Source organism: Lepisma saccharinum, chromosome 4 (genome assembly GCF_977018435.1).
Source record: "Lepisma saccharinum chromosome 4, izLepSacc3.1, whole genome shotgun sequence".
NCBI classification, from domain to species: domain Eukaryota; kingdom Metazoa; phylum Arthropoda; class Insecta; order Zygentoma; family Lepismatidae; genus Lepisma; species Lepisma saccharinum.
Genome location: NC_139232.1, coordinates 4,505,332 through 4,531,937, shown reverse-complemented (window position 1 = coordinate 4,531,937; position 26,606 = coordinate 4,505,332). Strand labels below are relative to the sequence as shown.

At 37.0% G+C, this 26,606-nt stretch overlaps 1 protein-coding gene across 1 annotated transcript in view; it reads left to right on the top strand.

The window, feature by feature from the left end:
* The window catches only part of LOC145987080 (uncharacterized), a 28,132-nt gene extending 5,365 nt beyond the window's left edge, over positions 1-22,767 (top strand). Inside the window, exons 3-6 of the mRNA XM_083121546.1 lie at positions 14,368-14,494; positions 15,948-16,033; positions 17,395-17,554; positions 22,620-22,767. Coding sequence (XP_082977672.1) covers positions 14,368-14,494; positions 15,948-16,033; positions 17,395-17,554; positions 22,620-22,699 — 453 coding nt within the window. The 3' untranslated portion in view covers positions 22,700-22,767. The remainder of the gene's footprint in view (positions 1-14,367; positions 14,495-15,947; positions 16,034-17,394; positions 17,555-22,619) is intronic.
* The last annotated feature ends 3,839 nt before the right edge of the window (positions 22,768-26,606 follow it).

Here is a 26,606-nt window from a genome sequence, read left to right as displayed (position 1 = left end):
TTATCATACATTTCATTGGATCACATTTTCAGTACATCTCATTACAAAACTTTTCCTCGTGAATTTATTTGACGTACAAGATTCACTACTTCATGCAGTGTAACATAATACAATACTTAATTAGAACATGAGAAATTCAGTAATACAGGAAATATTGAGTGAATATAAAATAATACTTTTTTGAGACAGATATACATATCTAAAGGGGGAGACTCGAACCCGAGACCCCTGGCGTCCTAGCGCGATGTGCTAACCACTCCACCAAGGGGGCCGGCGAATAGTTTTTTTTTTCTTTCAATTCTTGGAAGTAGTGATGGTTATGGCAGAATTCAATTCCTCCCAGTCTCCTCCTACTTCTAACATATCGTTGAACAGCTGTAACATTTATTCATTAAGGGGGTAAGATTGTTGTTGCACGTTGCATCAATAACTTTAGATAATAACATCTTTCACAATCTCGTCACCGTAAGTTTTGTCAACTGCTAGAATCCTTTAAGATTAACACTATAAAATATTTGAATATTGTGGAATTTAATTGCTTCACTTTTCTGTCACTTTTGGTTAATCCCGAAGATGAGGATGAGTGACGTAACAATTTGATGCACTAGTAGGCTATTCTAGTTCTAGAAATTGGAAATACTTTTCAGAATTTAATGTTTAAAGTATGCCTTAAATTTCTTGGAATTTTTTATAAAGGAAATTATACGTTTGATAGATTATTTAAATTCTAGGCTTACATCGTCAATTAATAGCAAAATTCCAGATTAGTAGATTTATGTAAATATTTATATCTCCATGTTCTCAAAGAACATTGTCAATAATGCAAACAAGTTGGCGACAGTTATAGATATTTTGCTTCACTGTAAAAATTGGTATCACTTATTACAAAATAATGTTAAAAGGCACTGACATTTTTTGCCCAAGTTGGCAACACCGGTAAATATTATGTGTATATAATGTTTAATAGCACTCTCAACTTATTATAAAAATAGTTGTCTTTGATATGAATATGTTGTTCAAAAAATTTTGTCAATTTATATATAATAAGAAGTTTGAATTATTTGTAAATATTATGCCTTACTACAACGTACAAATTGTGTTCTATATTCTAAAAAAATGCATGTACATTCATCATAAATTGAAATCCAAATAATATGTGGATAAAATTACAAAAATAGTGGCAATATTTTTTGAATATGTTGTTGAAGAATGTTGTTGATTTTACTAAAAGTTAGCAACACTTGTAGACACAATGTTTGAAAATGAACGTGAATGGTATTCTTAGTTACGTGGAAGTTCTCATAATTCAACCTTGATTAATTATTCATAGGTCTCATTGAACGTAACTCCTTACAGATACAGAGACATCTTATTTAAAAAGGTTTAAGAAAAATATGAATCCCAGTAAGAATTAAAACTCCTTAATTTTTCACATGAAGATAAAATTCAAAATGTATTTCCAATTGTTCATGTGTTACTGTAATCACAATATCGTTTCAAAATAACCACTAATTTCTTTTTTAGAAAGGTAATGTTTATGCAAGTAATTATCTATGTATCATATAATTGCTCAAATCAACTTCGACATGCAAATAGTTATGTCACCAACATCTCAGTACTGTATAATGCACATTGGTGTACACATACAAGATTATAATGAATATAAATACCTTGTGAATTTCAAATCACAGTATGAGAAATTGACACCGTAATAAATGTAATCTACCCAAGATTATTTTAATAAGTAAGAATATGACAATAGTCCTTCGCATAATAAATATAAATGATAATATTGATATTATTTGTAGCATTCGATCAAGATTTTCAAGGTGAAAAATGTTTGTTTAATGCAATCACTTGATGTAAATAATACACATTAAAAGAGCATTTTAATTCCAAACACAATGGTAAGATATATTCTTTAACACTTCACAAATGAAAGTTCCGTTCCTTTATGTATACTACTTTCGGTCTTTGTTATAGTGTAAAATTTGTGGTGAATAGTTTTTTTCATCTTCAATGTATTTATTTTTTCAAGTGACATCACTTTTAGGTTCAATTTTCAAAATGTATTATTTTCAACAAAGCAGTGAGAAAATAATAATTCGTTGCTTTTACATGTATTCTGAAGATACTCTACAAAATCAAGCTAAATCAAGCTAAACAAAATCATGTAACGATTGATAATTACTTAACCTTTGCTCAACTCCTTGCTTAACCAGCTTTTCGTGACGCAATCCGTGACGACGCCATGACAGTCCTCGAATTTCATCATTAAAATTCCTAGGAAATTTGAATTCACTGTTGAAATATGCAGCTAGAATTAGCTGCACCACACGTATCTTGACATGGAAAACTTTCCCTCAAAGCGAAAAACGTACGCTGAAAATCCACTCCCAAAACAGGAAAAAAGTGCACGTTTTACTCCACACGTATCAAACAGAAGAATTACCGCCTGTTTCCACAGCTTTGCTTCTCATACGCGATTCTATTCTACTACATGAATATTCTTCTTCTTCTTTTTCCTGACCCTATCAACTGTTAGTCGATTTTAGTCATCTTTCTGAGTTTTTTGCAAAATATATTTAGTTCACTATGCACTTATTTTTCACAAGAATGAAAAAAAAGAAAAACATATATATATATATTGTTAGATCGTAAAATTACATATTCTTGCATATCCATAAAGAAGCCATATAGTGGGAGGAATGGGAACCGTGAGCAGGGCAATTAGAGATGTAGGGAATGGAACTCCATGGCGACCCAAACCATTATATAATTTATCTCGTTCTCTGTCGAAATTAGGACATTGTAAAAAGAGATGTGTGGCATCTTGATTAACTTCTTCACATGTGCAGGCTTGTTTTGTTGTAATATGTAATCGTGCTAAATGATAATTAGTACGAACATGAGCTGTACGTAGACGTACGCGTATTATAAAAATAAAAACTGATCTTCGAAGATTATATGAGAAGTACAGTGGGATCCACGAGTATTACCGTGGACTATGACTATGACTATTTTCATAAATTTTTCTCTTACATCCTATGTGTTTTTAAGCGATGGATTTTTATGTATGTTGCAGAAATTGTCAACAGCTTGTTTTGAGTTTTCGATTAATTGTTGAGGCTCTTATTGGGTCAAATAAAGTTCACGAACATGGTGATGGACAATTTGAACGGTAATACTCATGGATCCCACTGTACCAAGGTTTATTTTGTGAATGTTCTGCAAACCATTTATATGTATTGCCCGTGGATTGAAATTGTTCCATACACCACTGTTTACATTTATCTTGAAGTTTATATTTAACTCTTGGGAGAAGATCCGTGTATGGAAGTCTCGCAAGTGAGGTAGATTCCGATGGTCGGGCGGCTTTGGCACACGTTCATTTCCCGTATTTACTTGGTGAGCCTTTACGTAACTAAATTGAACGTTGATATTTCTTCCATTAGCATACTGGGTTTGTTGGATTATAAGGATGATAAATAAAGGATGTTTACAAATCTGAGGATATGAGGAACTCAGCGCCATTAATACGCTTAAAGCATCTGTTATGATAAGATTTTTTGTGTAATTATTATGGATAGAGTATGTGAGAGCTTTATATATTGCGTAACTTTCTGCAGTGAAAATAGAAGTGTCAGGTGGTAAACGGAATTTTTTGTTTATATTTTGATCTGGAATGAAATATGCACAACCAACACCTAGGCGATCTTTGGATCCATCAGTATATATGATGAGGTGTGTTGGCAATTTCTCTTTATACATGATATGTCTTCCTAGATCCCTGAAATTGATATTGCATTGAGTATATAAGGGTATGTCTAATTGATAAATTAAAGGATGTTGAAAGGTGAAAGACTTTGCATGGGTTTCCGGGTCTATGTATTGGCAATATGCAAAATAAAAGACCGTATTAGGATCTATGACTTTTGCTTCTGTCCATTGTTTTTGTATTTCGAACAATTTATTGAAAGGATGCGTATGATTTTCCCAGATTTTGAGCAGAAATGTTATTGTTAATTGGATCCGTCTATGTGTCAAATTAGTTTCTTTGCTTTCTATATATACACTAACATTGGGACAGGACTGCATGAGACCTAAGCAGGTCCTCAAAGCTTTTCTCTGTAGTATGTCTATTTTGTTTAAAATACTTTCTTTTGCACCCCCATAACTAAAGGCTGCATACTCAAAGTTTGATCGAAAACAATTCCTGTAAAGTAGAAGTAAGATTTTGGGGTGGCCACCCCATTTTATTGTTGTCATAGTACGGAGTATATTTATTATTTTACGGCCTTTATTGATGAAATGCATAATATGTGTATTCCATGTGAATCGCCTGTCAAAATGTATACTCAAATATGTATGTGTTTCTATTACTGGGATATTAGAAATGTGTGATATATTGTTGGGATAAGTACCCAATCGCTTATTATTAAAACAAATAATTTTTGATTTTGTTTCGCTGATGGATAATCCTCCATTGAAAAACCACTCTCTTATGGTGGAGATTAAATTCTGCATTGCTGTAATACCTTGAGTAGCATCATCTGTAATGTTATAGAAACAGAAATCATCTGCATACTGAAGGGGATGAAATGGTTGAATTGGTAATGCATGTATCTCATTCGTATAAACGTTGAATAAGAGAGGGCTCCGAGGTGAGCCTTGAGGTATGCCGATTGAAGTGGAACGAGGATCGCTTACTTTATGGGAGAACCATCCAAATATAATTCTGTTGGAATATAGATTCCACACAATTGTTGAAAGTTTTGGGTGTATATGAAGATTCTCTAATTTATGACAAAGATTATGTAAATTTATAGAATCGTAAGCTTTTTCAACATCTATAAACAAACTGAAACAGTAGGAACGTGTAATTTTACTATTTTGAATTGCTGCTGTTAGAGTGGCTATAGCATCTTGACTACTAAGATTAGTTCGAAATCCAAATTGAATGGGATGAAAAAAAATTTCACGTTCTAATAACCAGGATAGTCTATTTTTCAATGTGCGCTCAAAATTGTTTTCCAAAACTGAAATAAGTACTATAGGTCTGTATGGGGATGCATGGTGCGGAGATTTGTTTGCTTTTAAAATTGGAACAACTACATGATTTTTCCATTGTAACGGAACTATGCCGATTCGATATATATTGTAATGTGAAACAAGAATATCTAATCCGGTATTCGGTAAATATGTTATGGCCTGGTACGGAATACCATCAAGACCTGGCGATGTTTTTCACATTTTTAAAAATTGTTGTTAATTCCTCTCGGGTTACAGGTGGAAAATCTTTTGTAAATTTTGAGGGGAAATTCCCTTTAATATCATAATGTAGGCGAACAGATGGTGGAGTTAATTGGGAAAGAAATTGATGTTACCAACTGTCATCTATGACATTTATGCCAAATATTCCGGGGTGATTCCTGCATGTTTATCGAATTGCAGTAGTTAATCCATGCTTGTCGTTTGGGTTGTAAATATATTTTCCGTGTTTGAGCTATGGACTTTTTCCATGATATGAGGTTTACAGGATTGGGGCGTGAGGCATATTGGTTTTCTCTGATTTTCCTATTTGATTTTGTCTCTTCACATTCTGTCGTCCACCAATGTATCTTTGGAAACATTGTTTCACAATGAGTATTTTTACGTAAGGTTAGTATATCTAAAGCGTTAGCAATATATTGAAGTAGCAGTGAATAAGATATAGGCTGGGAGGAAGTAAGATGTTTACCATAGAGTTCATCCTCTATGAACCACTGAAATTGAGGGAATAGTGAGTCCGATGTTATAGTTAAATCAACTGATGTTGGATTACTTCCATTTCGAGGTATGTGTGTTGGTGATCCATCATTTAGGACAATGAAAGAGTTGTCGTCCATCCAATCCATTGTACTAGTGCCAAGTATCTGTTGCATGCATACCTCAAACATCGTGATGCCCATTAAAATCCCCGACAATTAAATAAGGACTGGGTATGTTGAAGTTAAAGCTTGTAAACCAGTTTGTTTTATTTTTTGAGAATTGTAATTGGAAGGGATATATATATTGATTATCGTAATTTTATATCCTGCTATGTAAATTTGGATTGCTCTTGCTTCTACTTTATAAATCCGAAATAGTTTTTGGTGTTTAGGTAATTGTATTTCCTGGAAGACTACTTTTTCATTGACATATATACCAATTCCCCATTCCGTATCTTTGTATGGAGGTCCTATACAATGATAATGTGAAATTCTATATATTTCTTGCTGACGACCCTTAGTTTCTTGTAAACACAGTATTAAAGGGTGTCTTTCCGACGCTAGTTTTAGTAAATCTAGTTTACGTGCAGAGAAACTATTGACATTCCATTGAAGTAATAATGTCATATTAGTCAACTTTTATATAATTGATTAATTAAGAGGTGAGATTCTGTAAAACGGCCATCAGGTTTTTAGATAGGGTGTTAATATGTTGTAAAATAAGTTTTTGTTGCTGAAACTCTTTTATTTGCACAAGAGTAGACCATAGAAGCAGTATTGTCTTTAATAATGAGGTGTAAACCTCGTGAATATTTTCAGATGGATGATAAGAGGATAATTGTTCTAAGTTTTTTTCTGTTGAATTAGCATGCTGTATCCTTGAGGAACTAGAATTAGAATAAGCATTTTGCACTATATTTAGAGAGGGCTTGGGTTCTGACTCAGTAGAAGAAGTGTCTGTAATTGATGATGTGGATGGGTTGGAGTGAGTATGTATCCTTGGTTTCCTAGAATGTTTCCTTTTTTGTTTTGATGTCACTCTGATATTTTTATGTACTTCTATCGACTTCCCTGATGTGTGTAGAATAGGATGATGAATCGTTGAAGCAACTGGAGTTAGATTTGATCCAACAGAATGATCTTGCCATTTATTAATGGTAGGGCTTTGGTTTGAAATTGTGATGGGTTTAGATGTGAGAGTGGGTTGTGCATTATGATTTAGAATTTTTGAGACACTGGGTGAAGTATTTAGTCGGGCACGAAACTGAATAGGAGGAAAATCTATTTTGTTTACAATGGGATTCAGAATTTCCTCTATAGATGGCGATTGTATATATGTGCCTTCAATAATTTGTCTAACCTCACGGTAAGAGAGATTATCGTTTGCCATTCGCTCCTGTATTTCTTGCTCTCTTCGGCACATTGGACAATTTTTATCAAGAGCTGAATGAGCTCCTTGGCAATTAGAGCATTTAGTTGGTAGGTTACAGGAGGAACCATGCTTATTGTCTCCGCAGGTTTCGCATTTTGGTTGGGAACGGCACTGAGTTGCCGTGTGTTGTAACGATTGAAAAATTTTTGGCAAATCTTTTTAATATTTAATAGCCCTCGTATAAATTCATTTGGAGTTTTAATCTTTTGAATGTACATTTTTATCTTTTATCTTTGTTAACATTGTAACGCAGTTTCGGCCCAACGAGAAAGAACACAAAGCAAGTAGAAGCTTGCGTTGTTTTTCTTCCTTAACAACAATGAGTTTTTTTCGTTCGGCGCTGCGTGGGTTTGTAAATAAGTTTAGCTTGCATTGTGTTTCTGGATATGTCTTTTGGAAAGGGTAATTGTTAGATGCTAAAAATAACTTTTCAGTTTGTCGAAATCTTTTGTTGAGAAATAGGATTGCGCAATCTCGCAAGTATAAATATCAGCGTTCTCGCTGGCAGATTAATTCAGTATAGCAGTAGATTCCGGAATCGTTAGGTGATTAAATCGCTTGTCGAGGTCCAGGGCTGGGAGAACACAGGCATTGTGAGGGGAGTGGCTGGTCAGCTCTCCCTTCTACAATGTCCTGAGTTTTCCGTAAGCCACCTTTCTGGATTTGTGCTGGTCAGCATGATCCTTAAAGGGGATTTTGGCAGGCTTGTAAATAATTTGATTTATACATAATTAATCTTAATAATTTAAAATTTTGTTTCATAAATTCTATCGAAGTTGGCACTAGTCAGTGTGACTCCGGTATAAATTCAAGTTATACTTCCTTCTCGTCGAGTTATTTGTTTTAATTCTTAAATCATTTTGAATTCTCCTGGTCAGGAGGTTCATTTAAATAAATTTGTTTCTTTGATACTTAAATCCGAGAGCATACCTCTGGTCAGAGGATGTCTCTTAAATCTAATAACTTATATAGTTTTACGTCCGTTTCTAAAGTCTGAGTATCCGGAACGTTTAATGGGTTTTCTTATTTTGGTTTTATGTTAGATATAATTTTGAAACAGTTATAATAGGTGACCGGTCGAGTAAATGTTTTTGTAGAAATTCGTTTTATGTAAAAGTCTATTGTTTTGCTTTTGCAATGTAAGTAGCCAAAGAGGGTAGACAGTGTCCCCTGTTATGTTATGGAATTCCAAGCGAGCATTTGTAGTTTGTAGCCGAGAGATGGCTTTGGTAATTGGGTAGAGACAGGCTCCCCTTATCTTTAGTTATGAATGTTATTGGAAGTTGGCCCCGAAGAGGGTAGTATACCTCGAGAGTTCTAAAGAACATAATACTGAAGTGAAAATATGACAGAAGCACAAATAGATATTTACGGAAAGAAGTTTATGTAATTTTCTTTTGGTTTTGGTTAATGGAAATTGTCGATCATTACTGTTAATTTGTCACCTGTTTATTGAAACCAAGTTAAGCTGGGATATGGACGATATATATATATATATCTATATAAGAGAGAGCTCTCTGGGTTGTATTTTATGAGAAAGCAAGTTTCAGTCTATGTTTTTCGGAAGTTATTTGAACAGAAATTAAATTTTGGCATTGTAAATTTTTCTCGATCTGAAGATTGTATACTTTCTTTTATCCTAACATATATATGGATTAGTAAATAAATTTATAATCGTTATTTGGTATTTCTTTGAAGTAAGTTTGCCTAATAAGTATAAATTAACTGGCTTCCTTTTGGTTGGAGAGGTGTCCCGCCGTTACTGGTCAGTGAGGCGGAGGCCTTATCAATCCAAAGGACGCCAAAATTGATTATGCTGATTTCAATCGCGAATCGTATGCGTATCCTCACTGGTCAGTGGGATGCGGGTGCGATTGCGGTGGAGTTCAAGCATGAGAATGGGCTAATATAATTTGAAGTCTTGGTTATGTAAGTGTAAATTTAACTTTTGATTATATTATTATCTTGAAACAGACCCTTACCCGAACTTTGGGATGCGGGGTCCCATGCCCCGCAGGAACTGAGCGTAGTCGTGGCATTTATATATTTATAACAGAAAGATATTTGGTAGGCAGCGACGCCCGGTCTTTGTCTGTCGAGGGGACCGAGCCGGTGTGTCGTGTGTCTTGGCAACGGGCGGACGCCTCACTTGTTGCAAGTGGCGCCCATAACGTGGGCTAATCCGCCTACTTGTTGCAAGTGGCGCCCAACGTGGGGCCCGAGCAAGCTACTTGTTGCAAGTGGCGCCATAACGTTGGGGCTCGATTAGAAAAAGGGAACCTGTAATTGCTCATATTGTAAAAAAAAAATAGTTGTATATTATTCCATAAAATATTCTTATTGTATATAGAATGCATGCACAAAAGTAAAGTGAAAAGACACTGGATGTAGTGCAGATAAGTGAGAATTGTGTTTGAACTGAGATTGTCTTGGAAAGTGGACTACAATTTGAAGTGACACACTTATTGATACCTGACTGAAAGTGAAGATTCTTGGACTTTGACGAAACCCGAGGAAGAGATTGAAATGGAAATACGAAGTAGTAAAACCAGCAGAGAAAATGGACTCTTTGGAAATTTGTGACTTGGTGAAAGCAGAGGATGAGGTAAGTGACACGAATTTTTAGTGCAAATAATTCCAGTGTCAAAATGAAAGAAAAGTAGAATGCTGTTGAAGAAGTTTCGTCCAGAGAACACCTCGTCTGGAAACAGTAGACTGAGACAATGGATCGCCAATCAATGAAGACCTCAAACAGGATGAATGTGTCCACGAACATAGTGCAGTGAGTTCCGGTGAAGAGTACAGTGAACGAGAAAACAGCGACAATGGATCGCCAATCAATGAAGAAGCGGGAGATAATTTGGATGGTTGGAGTTTCTCGTCACGTGAAAGAGAGGATGAGGAAGTGATACAGGTGTACCGTGACCTACTTGAAGATGGAAAAATGTCAGTTGGAAAATTAATGAAAGAACTTGAGCGCCGAGGGATAACAAAGACCACTTGTGCGAACTTTTTTCGGTTAAAAAGAAAAGCCATCGTGGTAAAAAAGGGCATGGCTTTTCTTAAAGTCTGAGGTATTTGTTTGAGTGTATATATATATATATGTATGTAAATTAGTATTGTCATAGCGTGTAGATTAGTAAGTAAGTTAAAGGCAATCGTTAGCTAATTGAATTTTCATTTGAGAATTTTTCTCCAAAAGGAAGGAATTTAATTTTTTTTCTTTTGAGAAAAATTCTCCCAAAAAAGAAAGGGGCAAATTGTAACGATTGAAAAATTTTTGGCAAATCTTTTTAATATTTAATAGCCCTCGTATAAATTCATTTGGAGTTTTAATCTTTTGAATGTACATTTTTATCTTTTATCTTTGTTAACATTGTAACGCAGTTTCGGCCCAACGAGAAAGAACACAAAGCAAGTAGAAGCTTGCGTTGTTTTTCTTCCTTAACAACAATGAGTTTTTTTCGTTCGGCGCTGCGTGGGTTTGTAAATAAGTTTAGCTTGCATTGTGTTTCTGGATATGTCTTTTGGAAAGGGTAATTGTTAGATGCTAAAAATAACTTTTCAGTTTGTCGAAATCTTTTGTTGAGAAATAGGATTGCGCAATCTCGCAAGTATAAATATCAGCGTTCTCGCTGGCAGATTAATTCAGTATAGCAGTAGATTCCGGAATCGTTAGGTGATTAAATCGCTTGTCGAGGTCCAGGGCTGGGAGAACACAGGCATTGTGAGGGGAGTGGCTGGTCAGCTCTCCCTTCTACAATGTCCTGAGTTTTCCGTAAGCCACCTTTCTGGATTTGTGCTGGTCAGCATGATCCTTAAAGGGGATTTTGGCAGGCTTGTAAATAATTTGATTTATACATAATTAATCTTAATAATTTAAAATTTTGTTTCATAAATTCTATCGAAGTTGGCACTGGTCAGTGTGACTCCGGTATAAATTCAAGTTATACTTCCTTCTCGTCGAGTTATTTGTTTTAATTCTTAAATCATTTTGAATTCTCCTGGTCAGGAGGTTCATTTAAATAAATTTGTTTCTTTGATACTTAAATCCGAGAGCATACCTCTGGTCAGAGGATGTCTCTTAAATCTAATAACTTATATAGTTTTACGTCCGTTTCTAAAGTCTGAGTATCCGGAACGTTTAATGGGTTTTCTTATTTTGGTTTTATGTTAGATATAATTTTGAAACAGTTATAATAGGTGACCGGTCGAGTAAATGTTTTTGTAGAAATTCGTTTTATGTAAAAGTCTATTGTTTTGCTTTTGCAATGTAAGTAGCCAAAGAGGGTAGACAGTGTCCCCTGTTATGTTATGGAATTCCAAGCGAGCATTTGTAGTTTGTAGCCGAGAGATGGCTTTGGTAATTGGGTAGAGACAGGCTCCCCTTATCTTTAGTTATGAATGTTATTGGAGGTTGGCCCCGAAGAGGGTAGTATACCTCGAGAGTTCTAAAGAACATAATACTGAAGTGAAAATATGACAGAAGCACAAATAGATATTTACGGAAAGAAGTTTATGTAATTTTCTTTTGGTTTTGGTTAATGGAAATTGTCGATCATTACTGTTAATTTGTCACCTGTTTATTGAAACCAAGTTAAGCTGGGATATGGACGATATATATATATATATATCTATATAAGAGAGAGCTCTCTGGATTGTATTTTATGAGAAAGCAAGTTTCAGTCTATGTTTTTCGGAAGTTATTTGAACAGAAATTAAATTTTGGCATTGTAAATTTTTCTCGATCTGAAGATTGTATACTTTCTTTTATCCTAACATATATATGGATTAGTAAATAAATTTATAATCGTTATTTGGTATTTCTTTGAAGTAAGTTTGCCTAATAAGTATAAATTAACTGGCTTCCTTTTGGTTGGAGAGGTGTCCCGCCGTTACTGGTCAGTGAGGCGGAGGCCTTATCAATCCAAAGGACGCCAAAATTGATTATGCTGATTTCAATCGCGAATCGTATGCGTATCCTCACTGGTCAGTGGGATGCGGGTGCGATTGCGGTGGAGTTCAAGCATGAGAATGGGCTAATATAATTTGAAGTCTTGGTTATGTAAGTGTAAATTTAACTTTTGATTATATTATTATCTTGAAACAGACCCTTACCCGAACTTTGGGATGCGGGGTCCCATGCCCCGCAGGAACTGAGCGTAGTCGTGGCATTTATATATTTATAACAGAAAGATATTTGGTAGGCAGCGACGCCCGGTCTTTGTCTGTCGAGGGGACCGAGCCGGTGTGTCGTGTGTCTTGGCAACGGGCGGACGCCTCACTTGTTGCAAGTGGCGCCCATAACGTGGGCTAATCCGCCTACTTGTTGCAGTGTGCATGTCTGAAACATTGTCTGCACTGAAGAACAGCTTTTTGCCTGGGATTAACTTCATGTATTATGCTATTTATGATTATTTTTGGGGAATTATAGGCCCCAAAAATGTCAGACATACAAGTTTTGTATCACGTAGCAAAAATGATCCATCATTTTTCCACAACTTATTTTTCATACGTTTGACGTCAATGACTGGGATAGGCGATTGAACGCCATCTAGTACATCCTGCTCGCTAACATCATATTCCATCCCGTACACTAGTCCCTCTCTTTGAAGTAAAGCTTGCGGTATGCGAGACTTGATCGAGAGCTCAGCTTGGAATTTCGTATTTTTGACGAAATTGTTCGCTTCCGGAGCGGATTTGAACGTAATTCTAACTCTATTACGTCCACATTGATCAATATGCTTCACTGGTATTTCTACCTGCCTAAATTTATTTCCTAGGCTTCGCCCAGCTAGATTTCCAATATTCTTCCCTATACCCTTTATCAAGACAATGTGTGGGCCAGAACTGTTGAGCTCATATAAATTCTGAGAAGGAGAGGAGATACTTTTGTTCTGAGACTTGATATAGTTCTCTGTGTTTTGTGTCATTGATCCTTCTTGTGAATTATTACATTGATTTTCTTCACTATTAATGTTATCCACTTCGATATATTGTGCTGGAGAAGGAGGAGAATGGGGATCCATATTACTAACATTAACACTAGCATTTTCATTCATTAATGCAGCATTATGACAATCGTTTGAGTCTTCCATTTTGCCTCTGTAGACCTTAAACGGCCTTTTACTTCTTATATGCTTATATTCACTTCTCGAAGATCTAAATCACACACGACGCTTGAATATAATAAATTTTGTTTAATTGTCACAAACTAAACACAATTTCAGTCACTTTCACGTAACATCTACTGTATACTATATGCCGATATGTAGTCCACTTATAGGATGAATGATGATGAATGAATGATGATGTCAATGAATATATACAAGTTTCTTCAAAGTAAAATATATATTGTTCATAAATTATTAACTACTATACAGAATGGTACTCCATTAACAACAATCAATGAAAATCTGTAAATAACATTAAATATAACAAACAATGACCTTATAATATGAAAATTACTCTTTCAATTAGGGAGTGATTTATGTACAATTACTTATTAATTAATTCAGAAAAGATATATCACGACAAGATAGTTTTTTATACAGCACTCCAGTGATCGACAATCAACATTCGCATCAATTTAATACTCAATTATCATAATAGTGAGAAAAAATTCAAATTCAACAACATTTCAGTCGTGATACACGTTAATTCACAAAAGCAATACAACGGATACGTTATCGTGTCATTTCATTAACTTACTGGCGTACTGAGGGGGCTGATGGGGGCAAACTCCCTCCAGAAATGTTTATAAACAAAATAAAAACAAAATTTTAAAATAAAAGCATTAAAGGATTTTGGAAAACCCAATGTGGTAAATGTAAATCTCCTTTAAAATAACCTCGCATTACAATTTCTGTTTTTCAACAACTTTTAAAACGAGAGTTGAAACTGATAACTACAATAATTTTATTGTGTATTGCCACCCGTAGAATGCTGTTATGCAATATCAACTATTACAATTGTATTCCCCTAGAAAAAATAATTCTGCGCACGCTAGTGACTTAACCTCACCTTCGCGATTAGCCAAAAGTGTCAGAAAAGCGAGATAAAATAAACCGAATTCATCAAACGCTCAATGAAGAAATCTTGTTTGTAGAAGAAAGCACCTCTTCTCTATTGCGGTGATAATGAAAGCGAACTGATGACTCAATCCCGTATCTTCTTCCCTTTCAGGTAAAGAGCATACTGGCTGATATCAGATCGTTTGTTTATCATCCAAATCCATTTCCTCGTGATGAATTATATAACGCAGAGGACTTCCCTGAGCTACCTCCAGAGTGCGAAACGGCAATCAATCGTGGTAAGTAGAGAACCCCGCGCACTGAGATGCCGGAACCGCGGCAACAGAACAAAACAGTTTCGCTTCCGGCGTTTCAGTGGGCCATAACCCTCAAGATAACCTGCAGACTTCTACCCGGAAATTCCGTGCTTCGGTTCCGCTCGTTCCCCTGTAGTGGACGTTACATCGTTCGATTTCAATAGAAGCAGACGACAGAATTTCTGTTGCCGCATATTTCCGTGTTTCCCAGCGTATCTTGAAAAGTGAAGGCTGCACGCTGAAACCCAGAAGGATTGATGATTGCACAGTCAACGGCAAAAATGACGACACGCAAATTGTCCATCACTATCTTCATTCTTTTTGACTCTACTTCCTGTGTTGGTTTAAAATAAGGAATTCTGATGATGTGAAGCAGATGTTATCTGTGGAAAACAGACGGACTTAAAATGTTGATGGAGAATTCCCCTATTATTTGTTTTGCTGTTGGATGTACCGGAAGCTGGTTACTAAAATAAGACTGGTGCCCAGCCCAATCACACCTGCAACTCTCTAATGGAATTGATACTTTTGTTTTAAGACACTTAGTTCTCTCTGTTGAATTTCAATTACAAACTTTCAGAAGAGTCTTCTTCTGACACGATACGCTCATTCCAACGTTCAATTCCCTTTCAAAGGCAACCATTGAAGCCATCCTTTGACAGCCATCCGTAGCTCACCCGAAACAGCGTTATTCAGCTCACAATCCTATTGAAAATCGGGTCCATACGAAACTATATTTTTCACATACCTATTAAGTAGCCTACCATCAGAGTAGTGCTGGACAGAAACTAAATACTGTTTACGGACCACATGATCATAAACAAACCCAATTTTGTCAAACAAGAGCTGATTCCAATAAGCTGAAGAAGCTTGAAAATCGATACGCGTAACTAGGCGGAGGCAAGGGGGGGCGCTTGCCCCACACCAGAATTTAAAATTTATTAGAATTTACATGTTATACTCTCCCCGGAATATGCGGAACAAGGCCGCACATAGAGTCAGAGAAAGGAAAGGGGGGAGGGGTCTTGTGTGCAGAGCAAAGCAGTAGACGCTGCTACGAAGGCTGGTAACTGCAGTCGCTTTCCTTCCATCCACGCAATCCCGTTACCTCTCACGTATTCATTGGTGTAGTCGCCTCGCGTCACTACTTCCGCAGACACTTGTTTTCGTTCGCTTGCTCCAGAGATGCCCGGAACAGAGTATAGGTGTATTTCTGGAACCTTCTGGAACCTCACGTTCTGCTTCTCACCAACTGAATAGTTCCAGAACAGTGGCGCTTATCTCAGACCGTTCAAGGTCACGCCTCTTTATGACAACTGACGGGTGCGCGCGCATTTAAACAAAATATAATCAGTCCCACTTTTTAATATGCCTTCGTGCAAAGAAATAGACACAGTGTAAAATACAGGTGTTTACTTCTTGGTCTTTCTTTCAGTTCTTGAAGTCGCAAGCAACTTGAATGTGAGAATTCCTCTTCTAGACTTTGTACTTAATATGGGATTGGTATACGGTGCTTACAAGGTAAGTCAATTATTGTTGAATAAGTTTTCGCATTCGTATAATAGTCTTACGTAGCCACGAAACGATTGCGAATATCTAGACATCAGCAAAAGCAAACCATATAGAGATTCACGTGAATGCTCTAGAATTAATTCTAAACATATGTAATATTTTAGATTTTAGAATATCATAGCGGTTTTTCGAAAACTAATTCGATGGCGTCGGACAAAGGTCCAGCTTAGCCGGCAACTCGTTTAAGGTGTGTGTGTGGGGGGCGGGGGGAGTGGTCATCAGATGATGGGTTACTGTCGCGCGGCACAGTAGCAAAGTTTCCGCGGCAGAAATGGTCTCGACTTGTTCAGAATGTCGTGGTTCGTTCTCTCAAAGGAACTCGGAGCAAACACTGTACAGCTCGTTCAGAAAAAGACGTACGGTTTCTACGTCCTGCTCCATTCTCCACGCATCAATATCCTTGGTCCGTCCTGGCACAAGAATGAACGTTTAGATCATTAGTTAGGCCAGGACACATATTTCATATGGGTTCGCCATAAATGAGACCCTGACAGTCTTTGAAAGTAAGGAGTTACTTGTAACACTAACAGATACCTTTCGAATACGGTAAACGTAACTTGTTCAGTAACTGCGTTTCCTTTTTCCAGTAACAAGTAACGAATTAACATTTAGTTTAATGTTGCCTTTCTTTTTTTTCTCCAGCTTAATCTTCATGAATAAAAAGAACATCCTGCTTGACACTCATGGAGATGGAACATGCTGTATGATATATCTATCTTGAATAGACTTATATCTATCTAGAATATAATTCACTGTGAAAGTAACTATAATTGTGACTTACTTTCTTAAAGTAATTTTCGGAACACTACACCCTGTATATCTTAATCGAAACTTGGGTATATTGTCACGAGCAGGATTTGAACCACAGAAAGAATCTTAGTCGTAACTCGAACCCGAAGTCTTCAGACAGAAAGCGCTAACCCCGAACCGCCTTGCTAATTTGAGGAAAGAGTATTTGGAGGGAACACACAGAATATTATAGGAAAGAGGACTTCAGTATCTGGAACTTCTGCTTTCCTAACAGCCATGAACCCGACTTAAACATGAAGTTCGAAGTTCTGCCCGATAAATATATGTGTGTGTGTGTGTGTATTTTTTCAAGTCTACTTTATGCACAGATAGGCTAATCGGGACTGGACCTACAGCTTGACGTGGAATCCGAACCACTATGTGCCTCCACTGGGTATCAAACCCGGGATCCCTTGACAATCTCCGCGATGGATAAGACATAATATGAAATAAGGAAGCTTCACATCAGAATTTCCTTCTTGCACGATGTTGTATTGAAATTGATATTCTATATTTTCCAGGGAGAAGCTGTCTATATGGAACCGTGGTATTACCTAAACATCTTCGATTTCTTCGTAGGCTGCGCCGTTCTTCTTATTATGTTGGGCGTGATCGTACAGCATATGTCGACTACCTTCATCGATATACTGATGATAACTGTCATTTCAACACTTGTGATCGGTAAGTAAATTGTTCTTTAAATGTTGTTTAAGATTGCATCTGCACATTTGTTCCCATATTCTTATGCAAGTTACCTTCAAACACATCACGTGTTAATAAGTCTTCCCCGATGGCGTAACGAGACGAGACACGAGACGGGACAATCGTTTCAAAATTCGAGACGAGACGAGACTGACCACCTGTCTCGTCTCGTTTTCGAGACGAGACACGGGACGGGACGAGACGGGTCGTGAAAAGTCTCGTCTCGTCTCGAAAGTCTCGAAAAAAATACAAACAAAATAATTAATCAGTTGCGAATATTTATTTACTCGGAGTAAAGAATATTCTTTGGAAACTCAAATCAGCGTCTATTACGAGTACATAAAAAAGGCTATCTCATTTAGTTTTTATACTCTTCCGAAATCCAGTATTACTTCCATTTCTTATTCAAGCTTAGTAATTTTAAGCTGTAATAGTACTCCAGATAGAAGTACTTTACTAAAATACCGATTCAGATATCTATCTGTATAAAAATATTGTGTGAGAGAAGTATTCTCGATAATTTCTTTGAATGGAAAATTTATGAAAAATATTGTAAACTTTACGAAAATTATGAAAAGTGCGGGCTTTGTTTGCTTTTCCATAGTAACGAAATTTATTATTTGTTTATCCTTAAAACAGCTTAAATATATTTAACGCCTTTAAAGTAAAAACTACTGCTATAACGCGCAAGGTGGTATTTGTAGGGGGGATGGGGGGATTTTTCCCCTCTGGGTACTTGTATCCCCCTTCTGCTTGATAAAATTTATCCAATGGGGGAAATGTTATATGGCAAAGAGTCATTATCTCATGCTGTCCCTAGACAGTCAGTAGATTTTCCCCTACTGGAAGTTTCTTAAATACCACACTGAACAGTTAAGTGAGACATACAATAGTTGATATCTTCACAACACGATTATTCCCGCACAAGGAATAAGGAATATTCCACATAAAATCGTGCTATCTAAGGAACGGACCTAAAGCAATTTTTGTAGTCTTCTCATGGAAGGAAGTCATATGATTTTTGACATTAACCTCCCTTGCTAATTGTAATATTTCCCCATCCAAACCCCCCTCGCGGTCAGTAATCGTTTTCTCTAGGTATCTCTCACCTTTTAACTTTTAATTAAGCATTCTGTCTGTTTAAACATGACATTTCCCAGAGGAGGGAGAATTCCCTCCCTTCAAAATAATCGGCGAAACGGGAATTCCGCTTTCGCCGAAATTTTTACTTGGATGGGAAATATGATATAATGCGCCACTGGGTAATTGGGCGAAACGGGATTCGGCAAAAAGGGAAGACATGGAAACTAAAATTGGAGAAAGAAAACACCTGAATTCTATGAGGAAATGTAATCAATTTGTGGCATAACTTCCCTGTGTGATCGTTATCCTCTCCTGCTTGTCGCGGCGCTTTGGCACGAAAGATTGCATTTATTACTGTTGGTTCTTTCGCAAGCGACACTTCTCGTTTTTCGCCTGTCCTGTGTTGTTTTTCGCATAGGTCACACCGAAGTAAGAAGTGACCAGACCAAAGTAACAACCTATGTCAATTTCCGAACCTAAGTAGCACGACCAGCTGCACGTGTCGCTGGGAAAAGGTATTTTTTATCACTGCCCATATCAACATCTCATTTCTAATGAATTTCTTGCGTCGGTTAAGCATTCTCTTATTTCTCCATATTTCTGGATGTTCCAACATTTCTTCGATTCTTTAACAAGCTCTTTCGAGTTATTTCTGTAAGATTCCCCCTCGTAAAACGTAATTCGCCACACGATGCCCGTAACGAATTTGCAGTTGAAAAATCCTGAAATTTCCTCAACAACTGCTACCCCAAAGGCTTCCTTCCATTCATCCTTGCGCCAAACGATGTGGAGGTAGCCACTGCCATTGTTTAGTGTAGGTCCTCTTCCAGCCTTATTGGGGACAATAGTCATAAAATTCTCGCCGGCACAAACAGTTCATTCATTGCGACCCCTCTTCTCAAAATCAACAGCTCCATCCCAGTACTGGTTGCAAACTCTAAAGATTTCGCACCAAAAACCTGGTAATAGGCCAATATATTTTAGTTAGATACTCTGCGTTGACGTAAAGAATCTATATTGCCTGAAGTCAAAGGAGTAAAAAGCGACATGCAAGAGGCAAGAAGCGAAGTCTGCCACTTGGAAATGAACCCTACGTAATAAATATAACATTCAGAACCGAAGCGACATGACGAGCTGGACGTGTCATTTGTCGCTGTCGTGTCGCTCGGACTTGACCGTTTTCTAATGTAGTGCATCGTGTCGCCTCTGTCCGTTGGTAGCGCATGCGTGGGGAAAGCCTGCTTAGAGACTAAATGAGCTTGTGTCGCATGTCGCTTGTCGCTTGTCGCTTGTCGCTTCTCACTTCGGTGCGAAACCCTTGTGTCGCTTGGTGATTCCACCGATCGAACGCAGGTTTTCACGGCGTCTCATGCCGCCACGGTGTGCAATACTGCTGTTGATGGGCTAGTTCCCAAGCAGCATGTGTCGCGTGTTGCCTCGGTTTGAACTCTCCCTTACATGAAACCTTGCAACCGAAGCGACGCAACAAACTGTTCAGGGTCGATTGTCGCTTGCGTGTTGAACGGATTAGACCGTTTTTCTGAATACCGTGCGTCATGTTGCCTCGGACTGTGAATGCTTGCTAATAAACTGAAGTTGCCTGTGTCACGTGTGAACTACCATGTCGCTTGTCACTTCGTTCTAAACGCTCCCTCAAGGGAGCTTGCAGACCAAAGCGACACGCGACAGGCGAGAAGCGACAAGCAATCGCTTGGAATCGAACAATCAGTAAATGTGACCTCCCGAACCGAAGTAACACGACAGGGTGTTCGTGTTCTTTATCGCTGAAACTTAATATCGTGCATAGTGTAGCCTCGGTCTGTTAGTTGGTAGTGCATACTATGGGGTGAATATATACGGAAGGGGCTCGTGTTGATCGTAACTTCGGTGCAAACTCCCCATGCGGCTTGTCGCCTGTCGCTTGTTGCTTCGGTCTGAAAGCTCCCTTAGTGTACGATGGATAAAAGTGTTGATTGAAGACAGAAAAACAACAAAGTAGATTTCATTCTCTACCTATTGGTAATTAACAAACATTATATTAAATATTAGCTGATTGCCCGTCGTTGCTCGGGTATTTATTTATCCCAATCTTCTATTAGATCAGGAAAACATTGAATTCTAACTATAGTGTAAAATGAACTTGGAGTTGAACGGCGTTGGGAATATCACTATTCATCTTAGCGACCCCGAAAACTAGCGATTCCACTCTAATATCGGTCGTTTTACATGTCACCCCTTCCCATCCCCACCCCTATGGGTGCCAGAGGTGTCTTGGAGTTGAACGGCATTGGGAGTGTCACTATTCATCTTATCGACCCCGGAAACTATGGATTCCACACTAATATCGGTCGTTTTCGATTATTTTAAATGTCACACCCTTCCCACCACCGAACCTAGGGGTGCCAGGGGTGTCTTACCCTCACAGTATTTCTTTCCAGAGTGTAGTTCATATGTGTACTAAGTTTGGTCATCGTTAATGTCACCAATTAGCTTAGCGACTCCAAAAACTATGGATTCGACACTAATCTTTGTAATTTTTTACATTTTAATTTTCAGCTCTCAACCTCCATCCCGATAGGTGATGAATTTAAGTTGAACGGCATTAGGAGTATCGCTATTCATCTTAGAGACCCAGAAAACTATGGATTCCACACTAATATCGGTAGTTCTCGATTATTTTTACATGTCACCCCTCCCCACCTCCAGGGCTGTCTTACCCCCACAGTATTTCTTTGGAGATTGCAAGTGATACGTGTTCCAAGTTTGGTTGAATCGCTCCAGGCGTTCGAGAGTTATGCCGGAACAAACATACACACACACACATACATCCATTTTTATATATTAGATTAATGTTATTATGGTTAACGAACCTTATTTATTCTCACTATACAGTGAACAAAATATTTTAAGGTTTTACCCACTTTCGGGAATAATATTTTGTGATGTCTTCCAGTTTTAAATTTTGTTGGCATAATATACTGCATTACTTTTAGGAGACGAGACGAGACAAAACGAGACGGGACGAGACGAGACGGGACAGAACCCTTCGAGACGAGACACGGGACGAGACAAACGTATATTTTCGAGACGAGACACGAGACCAGACGGCATTTTCACGAGACGGGACGAGACAGACCAAAGTCTCGTCTCGTCTCGTCTCGTGGGCAACACTAGTCCCGGCTTCGATATCTGGTGGAGGCACATAGTGGTTTGGAAGCCACCTTAAATTGTATGTTCACTTTCGATTGCCCTGTGCATAAAGCGGACATAAATTAAAACTCTGACTCAACATTTGTTTATGAACACTCACAAGCCAAATCAAGGTGTTAGTATCATGTATTTGTCATTAAAAAAAATGCACTTTCAACCTTAAATCATACAGATATACAATCCAAAGACACAAAAGTGTAGAGTAATATGAAAGGTAATGACTATACTTTAGGAATCTGTGGAGCAAGCGAACGAAAACTAGTCCTGTGCACAAGTAGCGACTCAAGAGGGTTTGGCCAATGACCTCGTGAGAGGGAAAGATGCCACACGACAGCCCTTTGTAGCAGCGCGTACTGCTTTCCTCCCCACTTCCTTTCTCCTCTTCTCTACCGTTATTCGCGACATTGTTGCAGAGATTTCCGAGACAGAGTATGGTTCCATTTTCTACTACTTCAACGCAACAGTTCCCTACGCTATAATTTACTGCGGTTCACAGGTAATGATGTATAACATACACGAACGTACTTCTTGGAGTAGAAGCACTGTCTGTAAACTCGTTTCAAGAAAAAAACTAACATTTTATAAAAATTACTACGAACTTTTTATTTTTATACAATGAGATAGATATATTGGTAATGACTATTAAATTAATATCGACCTGATTGCAAAAGAGCTGTCACAGGATCTTGATTTCATATACACATTGAATTAATCATTATGTTTATTTGTCAATTTATATTTTTCTTCCCAGGCATTTGCTACCTACCTCTCTACATTGTTTGTGAAACAATAACCAGCCTACAAGCTGAAGAAACGGTAGTAAAAGAATAATTTCGTTGTTAAAGGAAAGTTTTGTTTTGATAAGAATAAAATGTAAATAAAGTCAATAAATATTTCTGGAGAAACCTTTCTTTTATTTATTTAACGGTTCAGTTTCCGCCCGATGAATTCTATTCTGTCGTACGTGTAGTTTGAATACTCTACAAAATTTGCACAAACATTTTATTATTGTTGAAAATTCACACCACTTGACGCCCAGATATGTCACTTCGGAACGAGATGCATGTACGGAACACGATTACGTCATCAACTCATTTCTGCCGACCCCCGTGGCGGAGTGGTCAGCATATCGTGCTACGACGCCAAGGGTCTTGGGTTCGAACCCTGGCCTGGGCATGGATGTTTGTGAGCGTCCATTCATCAATTTCATCATATCATTACTCATCTCCATCTTCGCAAATTATACAAAAGTGGCTAGAAGGAAAATAAAGCAAATCAATCAATGAAGAAATTCATTTCTGACGAAAAGTGGAGATACAACAGAACAGCATCCAGCCGGCGATTTATTAAATCACAGTACATTGCAAGCGTAAAGTTAAAATATATTTTAAGTGTCAGAAACTAGGGCATGGCTCTGAAAGCATGACCGAATTATATCTCTAAGAATGGAAAGAAATAAAGATAAGAAATATTTGATTCCTTCGCTGAAGATATAAAAAATGAAAGCCTATATTTACAACGAAATGGAAATGTATATATTTCCTAAAACAATAAAAATGCTGACCAAGGCAGAATTCATTGTGAAATAACACAATATAAACGTGACGTTTCAACCATAGCAAAGTCTTTCTTAGACTCTGAACCATATTCAAATGAAAAGAATCATTTTGGAATCACACACTAGAAAAATACTATTTACTGACTGGCAAAACTTGTGGACAAATACTGGCACTCAATGCGGTAAGGCCTACTATTCTATACAAGAAAGAATTCCAAAGGAATGTTGGTTTAAACAGATTCAACTCTCCCGGAGTTCCCTCACAACTATAATGCGCTGCAGGTTAAATCACACTATCGCCGCAGCTCATCTGTACAAGAAGAATTTAGTGACTTCACCAGTTTGTTTGTGCAATGAATATACTGCAACTCCAAACCACATTATATTTCAATGCAAACTTTATGAAACTTATAGAGAACCATTTTTACAGGAATTGTACAGGAGTGGACATCAAGCGCCACTGACACTGCCTTGTTTACTGACTTCACCTTCATCCTCGGTAATCTATATTCTTACAAAATATCTTAATAAGTCTAATATAATTCTGTAAAAGTGTAATGAAATTTGGAAACTATTTATTATGAAAGGAATAATTGTGAGTAAATATTATGTGCATACATGTATATAATACCAATTGATAAATTGTTAACTGGTGCATGGATTTTGTCCACAACCAATAAATATTTTATATAAAAAAAAAAAAAAAATGAAAAGACAATAAATTCTGCCTAGGTCAGCATTTTGAGTGTTTTATTAAACATGGAACAAGGCTTAACAGTGTTACCGCATTTCTCGTTCACCTGACTATTACCATTAGCTTTCCCCCCTTACTTATACAATGAAATATGGCAACTAAATACAGAAATTAACAACAACGTTAAGTATCTAAATATGGCAATATATAAATATGCCATCTTGATCTGTGTTAAAGGGGTATAGAAACTCGTGTTTGATTGTAAAATCTCACAAGTAGGTACACGTGATCAAATATTGGTTTCAATTCTAGTGAACAAGCAAACGATTATTCAATTTAGCACACAGTAAATTCTGGCTTGTACCCAATAAAAGAATAGGCAAATTATCCACTGATATTTTTCCTTCTTCATTCTGTGTGTTCTTAGAGAATGAAATTGTGCTGGAGCAGATGTTGCTTTCTGCTTAACCGTGCTTTTCGTTTCGATCCTTTGCGGGAAACAGAATGGATGGATATTGTGATGGACACTTTGCCTACTACTACATTGTACAGTGGTTAAGTCCCTACGCCATCGGGCAGTCCGTATAATATGAGTATGAAATGCGGTATCCAGTTTCATCTTGTTTGTTTACAAAATTATATAATACGTGATAGTAAAGAAGTGCAGAAAGAAATTTTGTTTCTGTGTTATTAATCGGTTCTAGAAACACAAATGGTATATTGAGTGGGTTTTTGGTTCGTTTGGTTTGGCAGCAGCCACGAGAATGAAAATTCCAACAGGCAATGAAACCTCCCTCAACCAAACACAAGCGCCATGTGAGGTATGAGATAAACCATTTGCATTCTAACCGGGTTCGATAACCGGTAGAAGAACAACGTTGAAACGTTTCAGTAAACGTTCTTATACGTTCTTAAACATTTCAACGTTTATATAAGAACGATAAAACGTACTGTGATACTTATCTTCACGATTAGTCAAACGTATCATTCATTCGCTCTTCATATTTTCCATACTTAAATTCTGATAATTATGTATTTTATCTAACAACAGATTAAATTATATACCAAACATTATCGAGAAGCAATTCTCAAAACATTATACTAAAATATTAACATTATAAGAAGTGTCCTTCCATAGCCATTTCAGTCTTCAAACTGCTTCCAACAGCTTCCGTACGTTGATTCGCGATTAGTCAAACATGTCAAATGTAACTGCTATTAGTAAACATACGAGGAAAAATAAGTTTTGTAGAAATTCTCTTCTCAATAACAATACTATATTACTACCTTCATTATATTAAATATTAATTAATTAATTAATTCTCTAGCACTCTTGATTCTGAAAATTCATGGTTACAGTTCAATTTGTACTTATCCTGAGCAAAATTTATATAGTAGTTGTATTTACTGTACTATAAACCCGAGAAAGTATGAACCCCCTTCAAGCAGATTTGGATATACTTAAAACAAGTTCAACATGGCCATATGAGCTTTTTGCTCTAGTGTGGAACCCTTGCCTAATCCAAGATTTTTGTAAAAATGCCCTCATGGATTCCATGAGAAAGTATGACCCCCTCAGATTGATGAGGCTACACTTATAAAAGGTACTTCTGAGAGATTGTTGTCCATAATCCTGTCAAAAATATGTTTTTTTGATATTGTTTTGACTATACCTAAAACTAGGCCAAAAATGCTCATATAAGCCATCCACACCCACCCATACCCACCTACACCAACCCACACACACATATTTACTTCCGATCCAGACGATCCGGGTGATCCAGCTCCGCCATTTTTGTAGTAGTAGTAGATGGAAAATGGCGGAGCTGGATCACCCGGGCGAGTCGTAGTTTTTTATGTTGTATATTTTAAGGTACCTTTACGATAAAAAAATTTTGCATTACATATCAGCTAGTATTGTGGGAGTGGCTGAAAAGTGTGAGTATGTTGTTGCAGTGCTCCTCATATTTTTTTAAAAAAAAAACACAAAAATATAGCAGATTTGTATAAATTAAATTTGTTTGATTTAATATACAGAATTTTTTTATTATTCATATCAAACATATTTACACACACACACACACACACACACACACACACACACACACACACACACACACACACACACAGACACACAAAACACACTGCTGAACCCAACTGATATTTTTTATTAAGCATAGAGTTTTGATTTGAACCCCAAGAAATTTTATATAAATACCAAAGCCAAAAATATTAAGTGTATACACACATATATACATACACACACACAAAGTACAGTGCTGAACCCCAACTGATATTTTTATCCAGCATAGAATTTTGATTTGAATCCCAGGAAATTGTATATAATAAACAACAACAAAAATGCCAAGTCAAAAATATTGTAATCAGTGCAATAAGAATATATCCAGCCCCAATTGGGCCAAGCATCAAAAGATTTGTAACCCAGACAAATACAGAACTCCCACAAAAATTTGCCCCAAATGCCA